Genomic DNA, 15,062 nt, shown 5'->3' with positions numbered 1-15,062 from the left:
TGGTACTTTCAGTAATTAATTAAAGAACCACAAACTCATTTCTTATTATTTCAACTTTTGTTTATCTAATAATAATTTCTCTGCGTTAGCATTTATGCACTACAGTTCATAATATAAATTCAGTTTTATTTAAAAGAGAATTCAGACATTTAGTAAATAAGCATGAATTTAGAATACGCAGTTAATTAATTACCAATTAGCAAGCGTTGTCGATTTTCTGAGTAAACAGGGAGTTATCGCATTCTCTGGTACAATTCTCAGGATAAGCTGTCTGACCCACAGCAAAAGATCAAACCGTCAGACGAAATACAGGATACACTGCAAACTTTTCTCCCAAAAGCCAAAGAAACCCAAGGCAAACTATTTAAAATCACCACCAGCTCAATGCAGACCCAACCCGATGACCACCCCCCTTTGGCGGATGAGGGCTTTATATACCCTTTTTCCCTCTTACTTCATATTAACATGCAACATTTTAGGGGTAGAGAAATGTTCTGATTGGACAGTTCGGGGTTATCTGTAAGTTTTCTAAAAGTTTCCCAGGGTAAACTGGTTCTTCATGAAGACTTGGCATAGGAAGGCGCTTATTTTATAATGTTCATTTAGCTCCCAGGCGAGAGCAGCGAATGTAACAGTTTGAGGAAAAGAAGTCATCTCTCCACAGTTTCTGCATTGTCCTTTCCGCTGTTCCCAAACCGTCGTCAGTTGGCAGGCAAACCAGTTCCTATCCTTGACAGGGAACATGGTGTCATAGATTCAGGTCATTTGGAGATCTCCAGAGCCATCCGATTCTGCGCAGAAATCATCGCGCTCACATGGTGGCGTCCGCTTCAGAGACCTCCATCTTGGGTACTGCAGACTAGTAGGCCCGAATGTCAACTTAAGCAAAAACAGACATAACGGTAATTAAAATATAGAAATGGAGATTCTAATGTTTAAACCCACACTAATCCCGATGTATAATAGTATTTCCCTAGCTGTAGCAACATTTAAAGCGATAATACTCACCATTTTATAGTTTTGAAAACACAAACATTCCCAAAGCAACATAAATCATGCAATTTTCTATTTCACCACAATCTAAGGTTAGTTTGCGTACCTTAATTAATTAATTATTCTCCCATGCAATTAACATTTTAGTCCCACGTGTATCTCGTGTTTATCAAGGTGCAAAAGTTGATTAGTAAAATTTCACTGCAAACTGGTTATTGCAAGTTAAATTTAGAATGATTACGTAATTAATTTCATGCAATTTAGAGGAGGTATACAAAATTTTGTTTTACCTGCTCCATCATCCTCCAATGTGAGAGTGTAGGGTGGAGTGGTCCTGTGAGCGCAGATTGAGTGGTGAGCCTAGGAGAGTATAGGATGTGCACAGTGCGTGTGAGTGAATGCAATCACTGTATGATTGCAGTAAGTAGTGTGCCCATGTGAGTGTAGGAGACCTTGAGCTAGCGGACCCGATTCAGACGTAGATAACTCGGCCAGCCTGGGATCCAACTTTAAGAGAATGGACCTGCGCCGCTCCGTTGACAATGCACAATTAGCATTGCCCAGTTGGCACACTGCCCGCTGCGCCCAGCCAATCAACTCATCAGGGCTAATTGCAATGGAGGATTCTTTGGCCCTAAAGCCGAGCTCGAGAATCTTTGTCAGTGGGCCTATGACGTCCAGCAGTTTATCCTGGCAGGATCGCCAGGACCTGTCCAAGCCTTTCTTAGGATCTTTCGAATACTTTTTCAAGTAAGTCAAAATGGACGGATCCACCTCTGGGGTAGCCGCCACCTTATCCGCCAATTCAGGCCGAGGGCACTCCGACCGCAGTCGTGCCCGCACGTCCGTGTCAAATGCTTGACGTAGATGGGTCTGGACATATTCCGCCACCTCTTGGGGTGGCAGCCAGGATGAGGAATTAGGGTGGATAATGTCCGCTGGCTCAAACGTGAGAACCTTAGGTGATGTGGACGGACCAGAATGCTTTTCCTTCCTTGCTTTCTTGGAAGGGCGAGGGGATTCATCCTCGTCCGTGGTAGGGTCAGGTGTGGTGTCTTGACCATCATCCTCCTGGGAGATCTCAGTAATTGTCGCCTCTCTACTAGGAGTAGAACGCTCTTGCTCCGCCATTGATCTTGCGAGCTTAGCGAAATCCGCAGCGTGGGGATTCGCTCTTCCCTTACCCCCAGGTGTAGGACGGGAAGCTGAGGATGGAAGCCAGCCTTGTTTCTTTGCGTAAGAGCAAAGATGGCGCTTCAACGGCGCAATCGCTCTCACCAACGCGGAATTGACTGAATGCTGCACACCTGCGTCCAATGCCTCCACGAGGTCATATTCCATAGACCCTGAAGGGTCTTCATCATCATAATAATAATAATCCTCTTCATAGTATTCAAACATAGTTACCACACAGTGAGCAATTAACGACCCTGAGGATTGCTTGTGATGTCCGTCAAGTCCACAATCAATAGTCCCACACAGGAGATCAGGGGGAGTGGTAACCCCAGGCAAGCCCCAATACAGTCACCAATGGTGTCACAAAATGTTAATGTTTAGATGTGGAGGGAGGGAGGGCTTGCACAACAAAACCCCACTCTAGGCAAAGCCTATGCTGAATTATACAGCCCCACTGATTGTAGAACAGAAGGGCGTCTGGGGAGCCAAAACTAGCCTTTTTCGCCGAAAATCGGCACAAATGCGGGTCATAAGCAGTCAACACACTGCTCCGGTGTTCAATTTAAGCCCGAATGACTTTCGCGGGCAAAAATGGCCGCCGCGCATGCGCGCTGGCCCAGGCTCACACAATCAGTAAAAGAGGACTGCGCGTCAGACAGACGCGCGTCCTCGCTCCCCTGAACCTCCCGCTCCACAAACCCGAGCGACGTGAGGAAAACAAACTCACCGACGGACTACACGGGTAAGCGCTCGCAGCGCGTCAATATCCCCTTAGTTGAAAGGCAACCGGCAACGAAATTAACATCGGCGAGGTGAAAACCTCGTACCACATAAATCGCGTCAACAGCGATCGCGCATCAAAGTCAGCGCATCATAAAACAGAACAATAGCCGCAGCATACAAGCGTGTCAATAATTAAGTAATACCACACTTAAGAGAGAATAAACACAAGGTACTTAACTGGCTGCGGAGCAGCAAAGAAAGAGGACTCTATGTGCTGACAGGGACCTTATATGGACGAGACTCTATGGTTGTCACGTGGTTTTTATCTCTGTTTTTATTGGCTGCTGTGAGCTTCCTAGTAAAGATTGAGAAGCATAATCGGAGCCTCCGGTCCTGACATAGAATTAATTGAGAGCTGTGCTCGTGTTAGCGCAGGGATAACAGTACCGCCATGTGATTATTACAGGGAAGTGGTATTCCTCCGAGATTGCAGGGTGAGCGGTGTTTACGTATAAATGCAAGGTAACAGGTACACATGCAGGCTCAGCAGTCCTTTTTCAGTGCAGGGTGCCGCACATTAAAGCTAGACCTACAAATAAGCATTGCCAATCTCTGTTTTTTCCTTCGTGACCCCCAAACGTCCATCACGTTTGACCCCGTTGACTATCAATCGCCACCATTACGCGTTCTAGATTCTCCAGCTGCTACGCTTGCAGTCCGTATTTTGTAATAAGAAGTTCCGGCTGTCTGTGCAAATATAGTGTAGTAACCATGCGGGAAAAGCAGTTGCACCGTCGTTTCTTAAAAGACAAGCAAGCAATTTGGCAAAAGGCGATTACTTTTTTTTTTTTTTTACACATTAAACAACAGACGGTTATTTGTCATCGCCCCTCTTCCCCCGCCCATTACAATGGTGCGGTCCTTCCTGTGAGTGGCTGGTCTCCTGACAGTGGGCGGGTTTATTGTTTCCTGTGTGAAGGGGACACCTGATTTCCCGAAGCAAAAACGCTTATGTCGCAGTAGACGGTTCCACTGTGTTACTGCTCTGAGGGGAGGTAGGGGGGAAATTTAGGGCAGTGGGGGGCGTCCTCGATAAATGTGTTCCCGTTGATGTGGCAAGCCGTGCGTTCATTGGCAGCCCGGTTTGTGACGCAGCCTGCGGTGGTCTCTGCGGCTCTCTGGCACTGCTTCGGTCTTTAAAGGGCAGAGAGCGGGCAGCATGGATCGCCAGTCCAATCTGAGCCAGGAACAGATAAACCGAAAACGGAACCCGTCAACTACGACGCCCGCCCCCCAGGAAGCAGAGTGAATCGAATCCAGAAGAGAGCCGGAACCATTCAGTGGTCAAAGCAGTAAAGGTGAGTAACCACGGAGCATTTTGGACATGGCTTTCACTTGGAAGTGCGCTACCCATCCAGGCAGACCTCCTCCATGAACAAGGAACAGCAGAATGCATTCTAAACAACGTAGCCCCTTTATAGAATGGAGTGGATCAAGTCACTTATATACTGAGGTGGACCATTCGCCTCGTTATAAATAGGGGTGACTATTGAACATTTAGAAAGAGGTAGGTTGCAGCTCCTGGACTGAGCAGTTTGCTTTAGGGACTGAGGTGCCTTTCTCTCTTATCCACAGTGATGGCCGTCACACCCTCTTAAAGACAGATTTGAAAGTTAGTTTTAACCCTATTACAGACCCTTTTGGATCGCCCTCCATCTTTTAAAATGAGACTGATCACTCCTCTAACTTTGTAGAATGAGGCTGAGGCTGCTTACTTACCCTTCTCACTCTTTATAGACTGGGGTGGATCATCGGTGTCACTCCCCTAGAGGTTAGGAGTTCTTATACAAGCCCTCTTAAAGATAAGGAAGGGTGTCTCCCCTTATAAACACCCCCATACATAGTTAAAGACTGCAGTGTACCAGGTCCCATCCCACCACACAGTTTGAACAATAAAGGGGATCTGCCCTGTACAGACAGGTAGACTTCAGCCTTTAATAAGTGGGGGCTCTCCCTTCTACCCTCGACAAAGACATATCCAACCTCTTCTGGAATTTTAACAGATGCCCAAGTGGTACGACACCTCCCCCAGCTCTAAATACATTTGGGGTGCTTTGTTGCACAGCTAGTTATCAAGTCTGTGTGTATATATATATATATATATATGGCACATCAACATATGTATTAAATTTATCAACAACCACTGCCTAATCTGGGTGAGTTAATTTTGTCAAATTTCCTAAAATACTGCGGTATTCTCTTTTTTGGTTGTGGTTCGTCTGCCTGCAACGGACATGTTCTAAACCGCATGCAATTCACTACTGACTCCAGTTGTTGAGGACCGCCGGGTCGCGAGGCGTATATTCATAAGCAATATTTTAATTAATTTTGGTTAACCAGAACACACGATCTGTTAGTTTAGCTCAACTACACATGGTGGACACCTTTTTCCTCAAGTTTCTACATGTTGAATTGACAGGGCTGTAGTTTGTCTCCTGCTGCTTTGGAAATATGCCGGGTAGGTGCAGAACTGTATGAGTGGATCATTGACGGTGCTACTGAAGTGGCAGAGGATAATACAGCTCCTCTCTGAGTAGAGCAAAACTCACGGTTTGCTTTATTGCATGCTATTCTAGTCTGGAATCAAGTAATCATATCCTGTGCTCATCCTTTTCTAGGCATGCTGTTACCATGCTTTTTTGGATGCTTGTTTCCAGTCCAGGGAAGTCCTAGACTGGCAGTTCGGGCTGGACTGTTCCCTTGAGGAATAGGGTCGAGACTGATTTCAATATGGCTTGGTGTGAACTGGGGTGGTGAAGTGAGCTAAAGAACTATGATGGATTCAACCCAAATCTGTGATGGGGGGGTGGGGGGTGAGTGTCTGCAAAGTTTCAGCGCTCCATCCATCATCTTCTTGTATTTGCTTTCTTCACCAAGCTTTGGTCATCTGAGCCAGTAGGTTGACATGTCTAGGTATGTTTGCCTCACTCTTTCCCCTCAGATTAGCATTGCAGGTAATCACCACAGTCACATATCCGGCAATGATGTTTAGGATCCTTCACAATATGATGCGTGGATGCAAAATAGCTGTGTCCATCTACTTTATTCTCCTAGGTATTTTTACAATATTTCTAATGCCTGTAGAACCTGATACCACTAACATCCCAGCTCTGACTTGTATGACAGACCACACCTTGGTAGCGCTTTCTCCAGAGTGAGGACAGAAGTCCCAACATGTCAGCAGTTCCTTGTCTGGAGAAAAGGCAGGAAGTCTACTCCACCCAGCAGCACCTCCTTTGGTGGGCGATCACACTATCGACTTCATTTGTTGTACCAGCACCCCCTCTGGTGGGTTTCAGACTGCAGCTCCATTCGCTTTACAATGCATCTATCCATAAAGAAGAGCACAGCTCATGCCAGAGGCATCTGGGGGCCGCTGCCAATGGGTAAATTGAACAGTCGGACGATATACCAATAGATGCGCACCTGTTTTATGTGCTCAGATACAACTTCACTTTTTCATTGTTTAAATACTTAATACATAGGTGCAGAAATGACGCAAGTGATTTTTCTAATCTTGCGAAGAAAGGTCTCTAAGTACCTGCGGGTAAAGTTTTCAGACTGTGGCAGATTCTCTTTTTCTGAGTGCATGCAGTTCTATTTGATTTTCCTCTCCTTTACTGAGTAAGTTGCTTGTGCCTGTTCAGTTGCACTGTGATAGCTGTGTGCTGCAAAAACATATTTGCTGGCATAAAAAATCCACATTTTGCTTAAGATATATCTGTGGCATTGTGGTGAAGATAGTTACTTGACACCGTGCCAATGTCCATTCAAAAATGAATTGAGAAACGTTATACCACAATAAGTTTTGTTTCTTTAGCTTGTGAAGTGCTTGGATACCACCAGAGTGGTTTCAATGTGCTGAACGTCCTACCAGATGGTCAGTGGGCCCGCTCAGCCCCTGGAAGATCTCAATGTGACTAGCATCAATTAGTTGGGAAACTCAAGGCTGAGGATAGGTAGAATTTCAGAAAACGCTGGATATGTGATGGACTGGGTGGGAGTTAAAGACTGATTGGGTATGATATGCATCACCTAGGGACAACCTGAGGAGCTTGCCCACTTACTGTTTCATACATGAGCTGCAAAGAGCAAGACTCACAAAGACAGCTGTAAACCTAAGTGAGTATTTTCTTGTTATTCACTAAAATGTTTTCTGGTAGTAGGCTTTTAAAATCTATGCCTCTCACACATGTCGAGAACTACTACTGCAAAATCTAACCATACGCTGGTCAGATTCCACCAGTTAATCTGCTCATGTGTGCTTAGGTCTAACAGTGTATTTGGTCTGAATTATTTTTATTCCATAGGGTAAATACATATATCCTTATAGAGGAATGCCATCCCTGCATATCCCAATTACATTTTGGGGTGATCCCTTCTTTCCGCCCCTACAAACACTTTTTTTTGCCATTTTTTGTTGTGCACTGTAGGGTCTGAATTTTTCAAATATTCTCTTCCCTCCATTTTCTTGCTAATTCCTGATCCTGCGAATTCATATTTCCATTTTAACAGTAGAGATCAAGTGCAAAATGTTTGAAAATAGGCGCCAGTATCATTAGCTATAGACTAAACTTCCTTCTTATCACTTAACTAATCCCTTTTCATGCTTCCTTTGCAGGAGTCTAACATGGGTGCAGCCTCAACCCGGAAGTATCTGTTGATATTCGACTTTGATGAGACTATTGTTAATGAGAACAGTGATGACTCTATCATGCGTGTAGCTCCTTCGCAGGAGCTTCCTGAGTCACTGCGCCAGACCTTCCAAGAGGGATTCTACAACCAGTACATGAAGCGAGTGTTCGAGTATTTTGGTGATAAAGGAGTTCGAAAGCAAGATTACTTAGATGTATATGAGAAGATCCCCTTCTCTCCGGGTATGCTGGACCTATTTGGGTTCCTATCCAAGAACAAGGAGCTATTTGAGATCATCCTCATATCTGACGCCAACATGTTCGGCGTTAAGGGCTTTCTACGTTCTACGGGTTACCTCTCCCTTTTCCGCAAGATCTTCAGTAATCCAGCATACTTTGACAATCGGGGCAACTTGACTTTGGAACCCTATCACTCCCATAACTGCACTCAGTGCCCTGCCAACATGTGCAAACGAAAGATCTTGTCGGAGTATCTGACTGAAAGGTCCCAAGAAGGGATTAAGTTTGAGAAGCTCTTTTATGTCGGTGATGGGGCCAATGATTTCTGTCCATCAGTTGTCTTGACATCAACAGATGTTGCATTTCCACGGAAGAAGTACCCCATGCACCGGATGATCCAGAAAATGGAAGAGACGCAGCCAGGAGTGTATCAGGCCAAGGTGGTGCCCTGGGACTCAGCTAGTGTCATTCTCCAGCATCTTCAGGGGGAACTCAAACAAGCATAAGGATTCAGCAGCCGCGACTAGTGTTTTGAACCTCTTCCTTTCTCTGAAATCTGATGCTGAGGTTCCACAGAACCAGAGGAGCTTCATTGTAAGACGCACAGTTGGGTTTTACATTTACTGATCATCTCAACTATGTGTTAGGAATGTTGACTTTCGAGCAATGACTTGTGCCTTTCTCCATGCGCCTTATTCATTCTTTGTTCTTGCCTCTGGTATTAACCTATTTTTTAAGTGAGTACCTCAGTCTGTAGTCGAAGAAGGCAAGGTGTGTTGTCTATTCCTGCAGCATTCTGACGATGTCTGCAAAAGAGTTGACCTGCTTCTGCCATGAACTGGGCTCATGTGAGCCACTCAAAGGGTTCTCTTGTATTGGGCTTCCACTACCTCCTTCGCAAGAGTAATTGTTCAGTGTTGCTCGATAAACGAATCTGCTCAGCCAGTATGGCACCCAACAACAGGGGCTACTAAACCTCTGCACAATGTAGCCATTGTCAAGGTCTCTGAAACCCAACTTTCCTACGTCCATATGCCCTTCTAGTGGTGGTGTAGCTGGGCAAGATTAGTCTCATGAGTGCTGTGTTCTGCCATGTTGATCACTCCCTCTGATTGTAAAGTAAAACTGTTTTATCGCTTCTGCGTGGAACCTTCCAATGCTCTCTCTGCTTTAGCCACTGCATTGGCTTCAGTAGTCAATATTTCAGAAACATTATCTGGCTATGTAGACTACTCCACATGTAAAGTTTAGCCTTATAGCGATCCTCCGATCTTAATCAAATAAATTGGGTGCGCAATCCTTCCATATTGTATCACATGCACACCCTCTACCCCCAACATCCCATCTTATTTATCTTAGGAATCCTTTATCAGTTGACTTGGATATTACCCATCGATTTTGTTCATCTGAAAGTTATATGGGCTTGAGCACGTTTTTGCTCTTCTTATTAGCACCAGTGGATGTAGCTGATTAGAAAAAATATTTGATTTGTTCCAGTCCCTGTTTTAGAAGCCCTACAATTTCTGTTTTTATGTATGTGCGTTCTCTCTGTTAGAATTCTGGGTTCTCCCACCCACTTTCATACTTCTTGAATGTTGCAAGCCTTTTTGGCCGTTGTGACCTAGTGGTAGGAGCTCAAAGACAAGATAAAGAATATTCTCCTTGATGTCTTAACCAATGTATGTCCATAGTCTAAACCTTGTTGAATCTTGTTGCCTTGAGTGGTTTGCCTTATAGTCCCATAACCTGACTTGTCGCTAAGCTGCCCATTCCACTCCAAGATCATCTTCCCTCTGCTTCCCTGTAAGCCTTTGGTGCTGTCACAGGCTTCTGTATCTTTGCATGCAGAGAGGACCTCTAATATGAATGAATGTTTTCTCCTGAAGAGGCCCTCAAACGTAAATATATTGTGTCTTCTAGATACCCAGGCGGATGTATTAAAGTCTACCTGTTTATTGAATTGATTTGTGTCTGAAGCAGGACGGATTAGGTTTAGTCTACCAGAGGTGAGGGATGTTTGGATCTGTGGAAGGTGACCCTGGGTCCAGATCCTCTGAAGGTTTTCTTCTGGTATCTCCCTCAAACGCAGATCTAAAGCGAGCCAGACTCGGGCATAAAGAGAGGGGAGATCTCATGTGCAGAACATAAAAGGTACTCATTTTGCAAATTTTTTATTACCAGCTATTAGGAGGATATTCCTCAGGCACTGATCATTTCCTTTTTCCTTGGCCCTGCATATCAGCCTTTGACTGACTGCTTGCCCTGTTGCCATCAGAATACCACAGTGACGTCCTTGCGGTCTACACAGGCAATGATTAGCCGGGTGGCATATATGGGTAAAAGATACATGGAGAGAAATTGTCTTTATCTTCTGGACACAGAGAGCAGGAAAGTCTGACAACTGAATTTCGATTGGCGGCGCATTTTCAAGACATACTCCTAAGTGAATCCCAATCTGCACAGGAGAGTGTTTAAAAACTGGTCATGCATCATTATATGAATAACAAGAAATACATATGTTGTATAACCTTATTAATTATTATATTTACATCAGTATTTTAATATCATGTTTGTTTTAAATGTGTTAAGAACATTATCCGCCAGGTCACTTCACGAAGATATGCATACCCATCTGGGCTGCTCCTCCTCTGCACTCTCTAGTAGCTTAATATTCACACCCATAAAACCTGGATAATATATATGATATATAATTCATATAGGGGTGACTAGTAACGGTCACTTCAGCTAGAGATGCATACATATATGTATATACACCTGTGTCTGACTGTCTATCTACTTGTTTATTTGTCTGTTTGTCTATATACATTGCACATTTAGGTGCTTTTCCTGCACACAATGTAGTGGTCTAAGACCAATATTTCAGTGGCAACTGTGTTATATGGCAAAATATTAATCATACCACGCTGTACAACTTTACCGTTACCAGGGCCACTAGGATTATTCAATCGAAGAGCGGCTAGGTTAAATTATGCAACAAGAAATGGAACATTATGCAATAATATGTGAAGCATTGTATGGAACTATTATTTTGATCCAAATGATCTAAAAATAACTTTTGTGAAATCTGCCACTTATGTGGAAAATTATGCGTCAGATTATAGTAAACCCATAATTATGCGGTAAAAATCACTGCCAGAGAATCGCATATTTCCACCGGCCCTGACCATTGTCAATTATCTTATCAAGCATGCATTCTTGAAAGGTGGAGAAAGCTTGAAATTGTAACTGAAGCTTTCCCCATCCAGGGTGAGCTGCCACTTTGAAGAGTACAGCTTCAACAGTCTCTCCCTTTTCCAGAAAGAATGTGTTTTTCGCAATGCAAAGGTGTTTATTTTTTCTAAAGTTCTTCACTGTTCTCTTCCTTTTACTGCAGGCAACCAAATGCTATGATGCAGTTCTTTACTTACTATTGGAACTCACAGAAAACCCATCCTAATGACACAATTGCAATCAGGGCCCATTGTTGGTAGCAACTTCCAGCTCTGATTTATAGAGCAAGTGAGTGTTTTTTAAGCAGGAATATATATTTTTCCTGTTTGTTTTATTAACTACAAAGTTAAATAATTTTTTATATTTACTGCAATCAAACAGTATAGTCCAGTATATTGCATATTGTTTTCAATAACCTCTTCCAGTTTTAAATAAAAACATTGTTTGTGCTAATTGCACCCAAATCAATGTGTATAGGGACAAGAGTAATGGATAACTAATGTAATGTGTACCTATATTGCCTCTCGGGATCCTGGTGACACTTATAAACCACTTGGATTTTGGCATTATTGCTTATGAGCTTATGATGTTACCATAACTCCTCTATAGAAGTATAGGCCCATATTACACTGTTAACCTTTATGTATCCTATATATAGATTATATTTGTGTGTGTGTGTGTAAACTACTTAGCCTCGACAGCAAATGTACCCTGGATTCTCATTCAGTGACAAGGAGGTGCTGACACACATCCAGGATTTGTATCAATAATGCAGTGTTTATTCTGCTTCCAAAATCCGCATTACGGCTTGACGGGTTGCGGAAAATTGTGAGCAAGGTTACTGTGTAGCTGAAACGTGTCAAGTGCTAAAGTGGATTTTGGAACCCTGCATTATAACAAATCTTGGAAGTGTGCAGGCATTTCAATCTCACTGAAGAAGGATGAGCTAGTGAGCGCACACGTGTGTGTGTGTGTGTATATATGTGGGTATATATATTACCACTTTCGCGCAATTTTGGGCTAAAAACGGACGCACTCACGGGTTGATGGTTTATGTTTATAAAATTTATAAAGCGCACAAATATACATAGGTGTCTCGGCGTTAAGGACAACAGCATGAAACCAACTCCAAGGACTATTGTGCAAATAGCCACGTTTTGGTCATTTTTCTGAATGAGAGTAGAGACTGAGAGGTTCTGATATTAAGGGGGAGCGAGTTCCAAAGTCTGGCTGCTGCGACAATGAAACGTTTATCGCCCCAGGCGGCCGTTTTGGTCCGAGGTACCATGAACAAGGATGACGTAGAGGAGCGAAGCGCCCGGGTCGGAGTATAGGTTGCCAGGTCTTTGATCAGGAAATGAGGTCCAGTGTTGCGTGAAGTTTTATACGCAATACACAAGGCCTTAAATTTAATCTGATTCCTCACTGGGAGCCAGTGGTATTTTTGTATCACCTGTGAAATTGGCTTATATTTTGGGGTTCCTGAGAGCAGCCTTGCGGCTGCGTTCTGGATTGTTTGCAATTTGTTAATGACCTTACTTTGGGCATTTAAAAGAAGCCCGTTACAATAGTCAATAGTTGATTAAGGTGCTAATGAGAGTTTTGCCAGACGTTAGGGGGAGCAAAGGAAGGATTTTCTTTATCATCCGTAACTTGTAGAAGGCGGCTGAGACTACTGAGTTGGCATGAGGGAGAAAAGTGAGTCTGTCATCAAATATGACTCCTAGGTTTCTGACCTTGGTGACTGGGGGAGGAGGGGGGCCTAGAGACGAGGGCCGCCAGGTAGAAGATCAGGCTGGGGCTAGTTTACCAAAAATCATGATTTCTGTTTTATCAGAATTTAGTTTGAGGCAATTATTGGTCATCCAGTTGCTAATGGCCAGTAGGCCATATTGAAATTTTTCAGCTGCTTTATTGCCATCATTATGTATAGCCAGCATCAGCTGCGTATCGTCGGCATATGATGTGAGATTCAACCCATGGCTCTTAATGATTCTGGCTAAGTCAGTGATGTAAATATTAAAGAGGGTCGGGCTCAGTGACGAGCCCTGCGGAACTCCACAGGGAAGACTCAGTTGGGAGGACTGAAAGGTACCAAGGTTAACTGTCTGAGTACGGTTGGCAAGGAAGGAGGCCAGCAGAGCACAGGCTTTGCCCCCAATGCCTAGCTCTGCGACACGGTCAATGAGTATGGTGTGATTGACCGTGTCGAAGGCCGCAGAAAGATCGAGCAGCACAAGGACCGCTGTGCCCCCCGGTCCAGAATAACTCTGATGTCCTAGTTAGCCTTTATAAAGCAGTTTCAGTCCCGTGACCCTTCCGAAATCCAAACTGAGTGGTGTCTAAGAGTTGGTGAAGTTCAATGTACTTTGAGATTTGGACATTCATAATTTTTTCAACAATTTTAGCCGGAAATGGCAGGCTCGCTATGGGTCTGTAATTTTTGGTGTCAGCAGTTCCTTAATGTGCGGACCCCCCGCACTGACATATATATATACACATACACACACAATCCTGCATTCCTGCATACTTGGGAGCCTATTACGATGGCAGTCGGAAAGCCTCCGAACTTAGTTTCGGCTTTGTCAGGTAGCAGAATTCTGTATGCTACCTATTTTAGTGGGATAATGTAAGCATTTGTCTAGTGTCCCTATACACGCTGCTTCCCCACCAGCAGGGCCGGACTGGCCTTAGCAGGTACCGGGCTTTTCCCTGGTAGGCCGCTAATGTGGGGCCGGTTTTGGGCACCTGGGGGGCCGTTTTTATTACCGGGGGTCGGCAATATCCGCCCCCTGTAACAAAATAGTCCGAAACCGGCCCTCGCAAACTGCTCGGCTGCACTCCCCCCTCACCCCAGGGGGGGCCGGCTGAGCAGTTTGCCAGGGCCGGTTCCTGTTCCCAGTCCGGCCCTGCCCACCAGAGGTGGACTGGCCCACGCTGCTCCCCCCACTAGAGGTGGACTGGCCCATACTGCTCCCCCACCAGGGGGTGCACTGTCCTGGTATGAACTGACTGTATCCCACCCCCACCATCCTTTAGTATTAGGAGTCTTCCCATTAAATCTCGCAAATCTGCTGTCGGTGAAGACACCTGGGTTTCTCCTGGTGGTTTCATGAGCTTCAGTTTGGCGGGTCCTAAGCATCATCTACTCTTTGCTTGTATCTTGGGTGCCAGATGAGGCGATGTTGTTTGATTGTCACTGTTGTGCCTAATGACATGAATGGGGCTGGGCTACTGGCAACATGAGCACCCACTGCTCCCGCGACACTGTAAAATCTTCTGAATGAATAGTATTGAACGGGAACTTCAGAGCAATTTGTTGTTTTAATTATTCTCTGAAGGAACATAAAGCCATTAATTGTTTTGTTTGTTTAAATTGTAAGTGAAATCCGAAATTATTGCTATTTTTTGAAAAACTCACACTATTCAGTCTGCATGTTTCATTTTATCTATTAAATACACTTTTTCTAAATAATAAACTATGCTATTATCAAAAAACCATGGTGACAATGTGTTCATTTTATTCTTCAGTGGAAAACAGCAAACATACCGAGTTGTGTACATGTTTGTTCATATTGTCTATGAGCTGTCATAGGCTGTGTGTCATGTTCATGCTAGGCCACAGTTACAGCCCATTTTAAATATAGATGTGGGAGGAAGGCCATTTTTAGTTGTAAGCCATGTGTATGTCCATACATGTAGATGTTGATTATAGGTAAGATTTATATCAGTGTATACCATATCTAAGTGCAAGATGGGATGGTGGGTACCATGCATCAGCGTATGCCGTGCTAACATGTAAAGCAATCCATATGTAAACGTGTATATGCGTATGTCTGGGTCATATGTTGGTATACATCATGCCGAGATGTATTGCACGCTATTTGTAGAGGTTTACCATGTGCAGGTATTTATGTATGCCACATATAAGTATATATTATGTTCAGGTGTAGGTACAGCATTCCATATGTATAGAATGCAAATATGTAGTAGCAGCCCACGTGA

The 15,062-nt window shown here is 44.1% G+C and overlaps 2 protein-coding genes across 2 annotated transcripts; one reads left to right on the top strand and one right to left on the bottom strand.

The window, feature by feature from the left end:
• Positions 1–201: 201 nt before the first annotated feature.
• LOC146869632 (uncharacterized) lies at positions 202–3,036 on the bottom strand. Its single transcript, XM_085654327.1, has 2 exons — positions 1,284–3,036; positions 202–879 (listed from the first exon to the last, which is right to left on the bottom strand). The coding sequence occupies exon 1, from the start codon at positions 2,392–2,394 to the stop codon at positions 1,354–1,356; it is 1,041 nt and encodes a 346-aa protein (XP_085510453.1). The 5' UTR covers positions 2,395–3,036; the 3' UTR covers positions 202–879; positions 1,284–1,353.
• Positions 3,037–3,837: 801 nt separating this feature from the next.
• PHOSPHO1 (phosphoethanolamine/phosphocholine phosphatase 1) lies at positions 3,838–14,555 on the top strand. The gene is made up of 2 exons (XM_085608967.1): positions 3,838–4,250; positions 7,574–14,555. Exon 2 carries the CDS (start codon positions 7,583–7,585, stop codon positions 8,330–8,332), a length of 750 nt encoding a protein of 249 aa, XP_085465093.1. The 5' UTR covers positions 3,838–4,250; positions 7,574–7,582; the 3' UTR covers positions 8,333–14,555.
• Positions 14,556–15,062: the final 507 nt, after the last annotated feature.

The sequence above is a fragment of the Triturus cristatus genome, chromosome 1_1 (assembly GCF_964204655.1).
Source record: "Triturus cristatus chromosome 1_1, aTriCri1.1, whole genome shotgun sequence".
NCBI classification, from domain to species: domain Eukaryota; kingdom Metazoa; phylum Chordata; class Amphibia; order Caudata; family Salamandridae; genus Triturus; species Triturus cristatus.
Note: the sequence above shows the minus strand (reverse complement) of the source record. Positions and strands in the feature narration are given on the sequence as shown.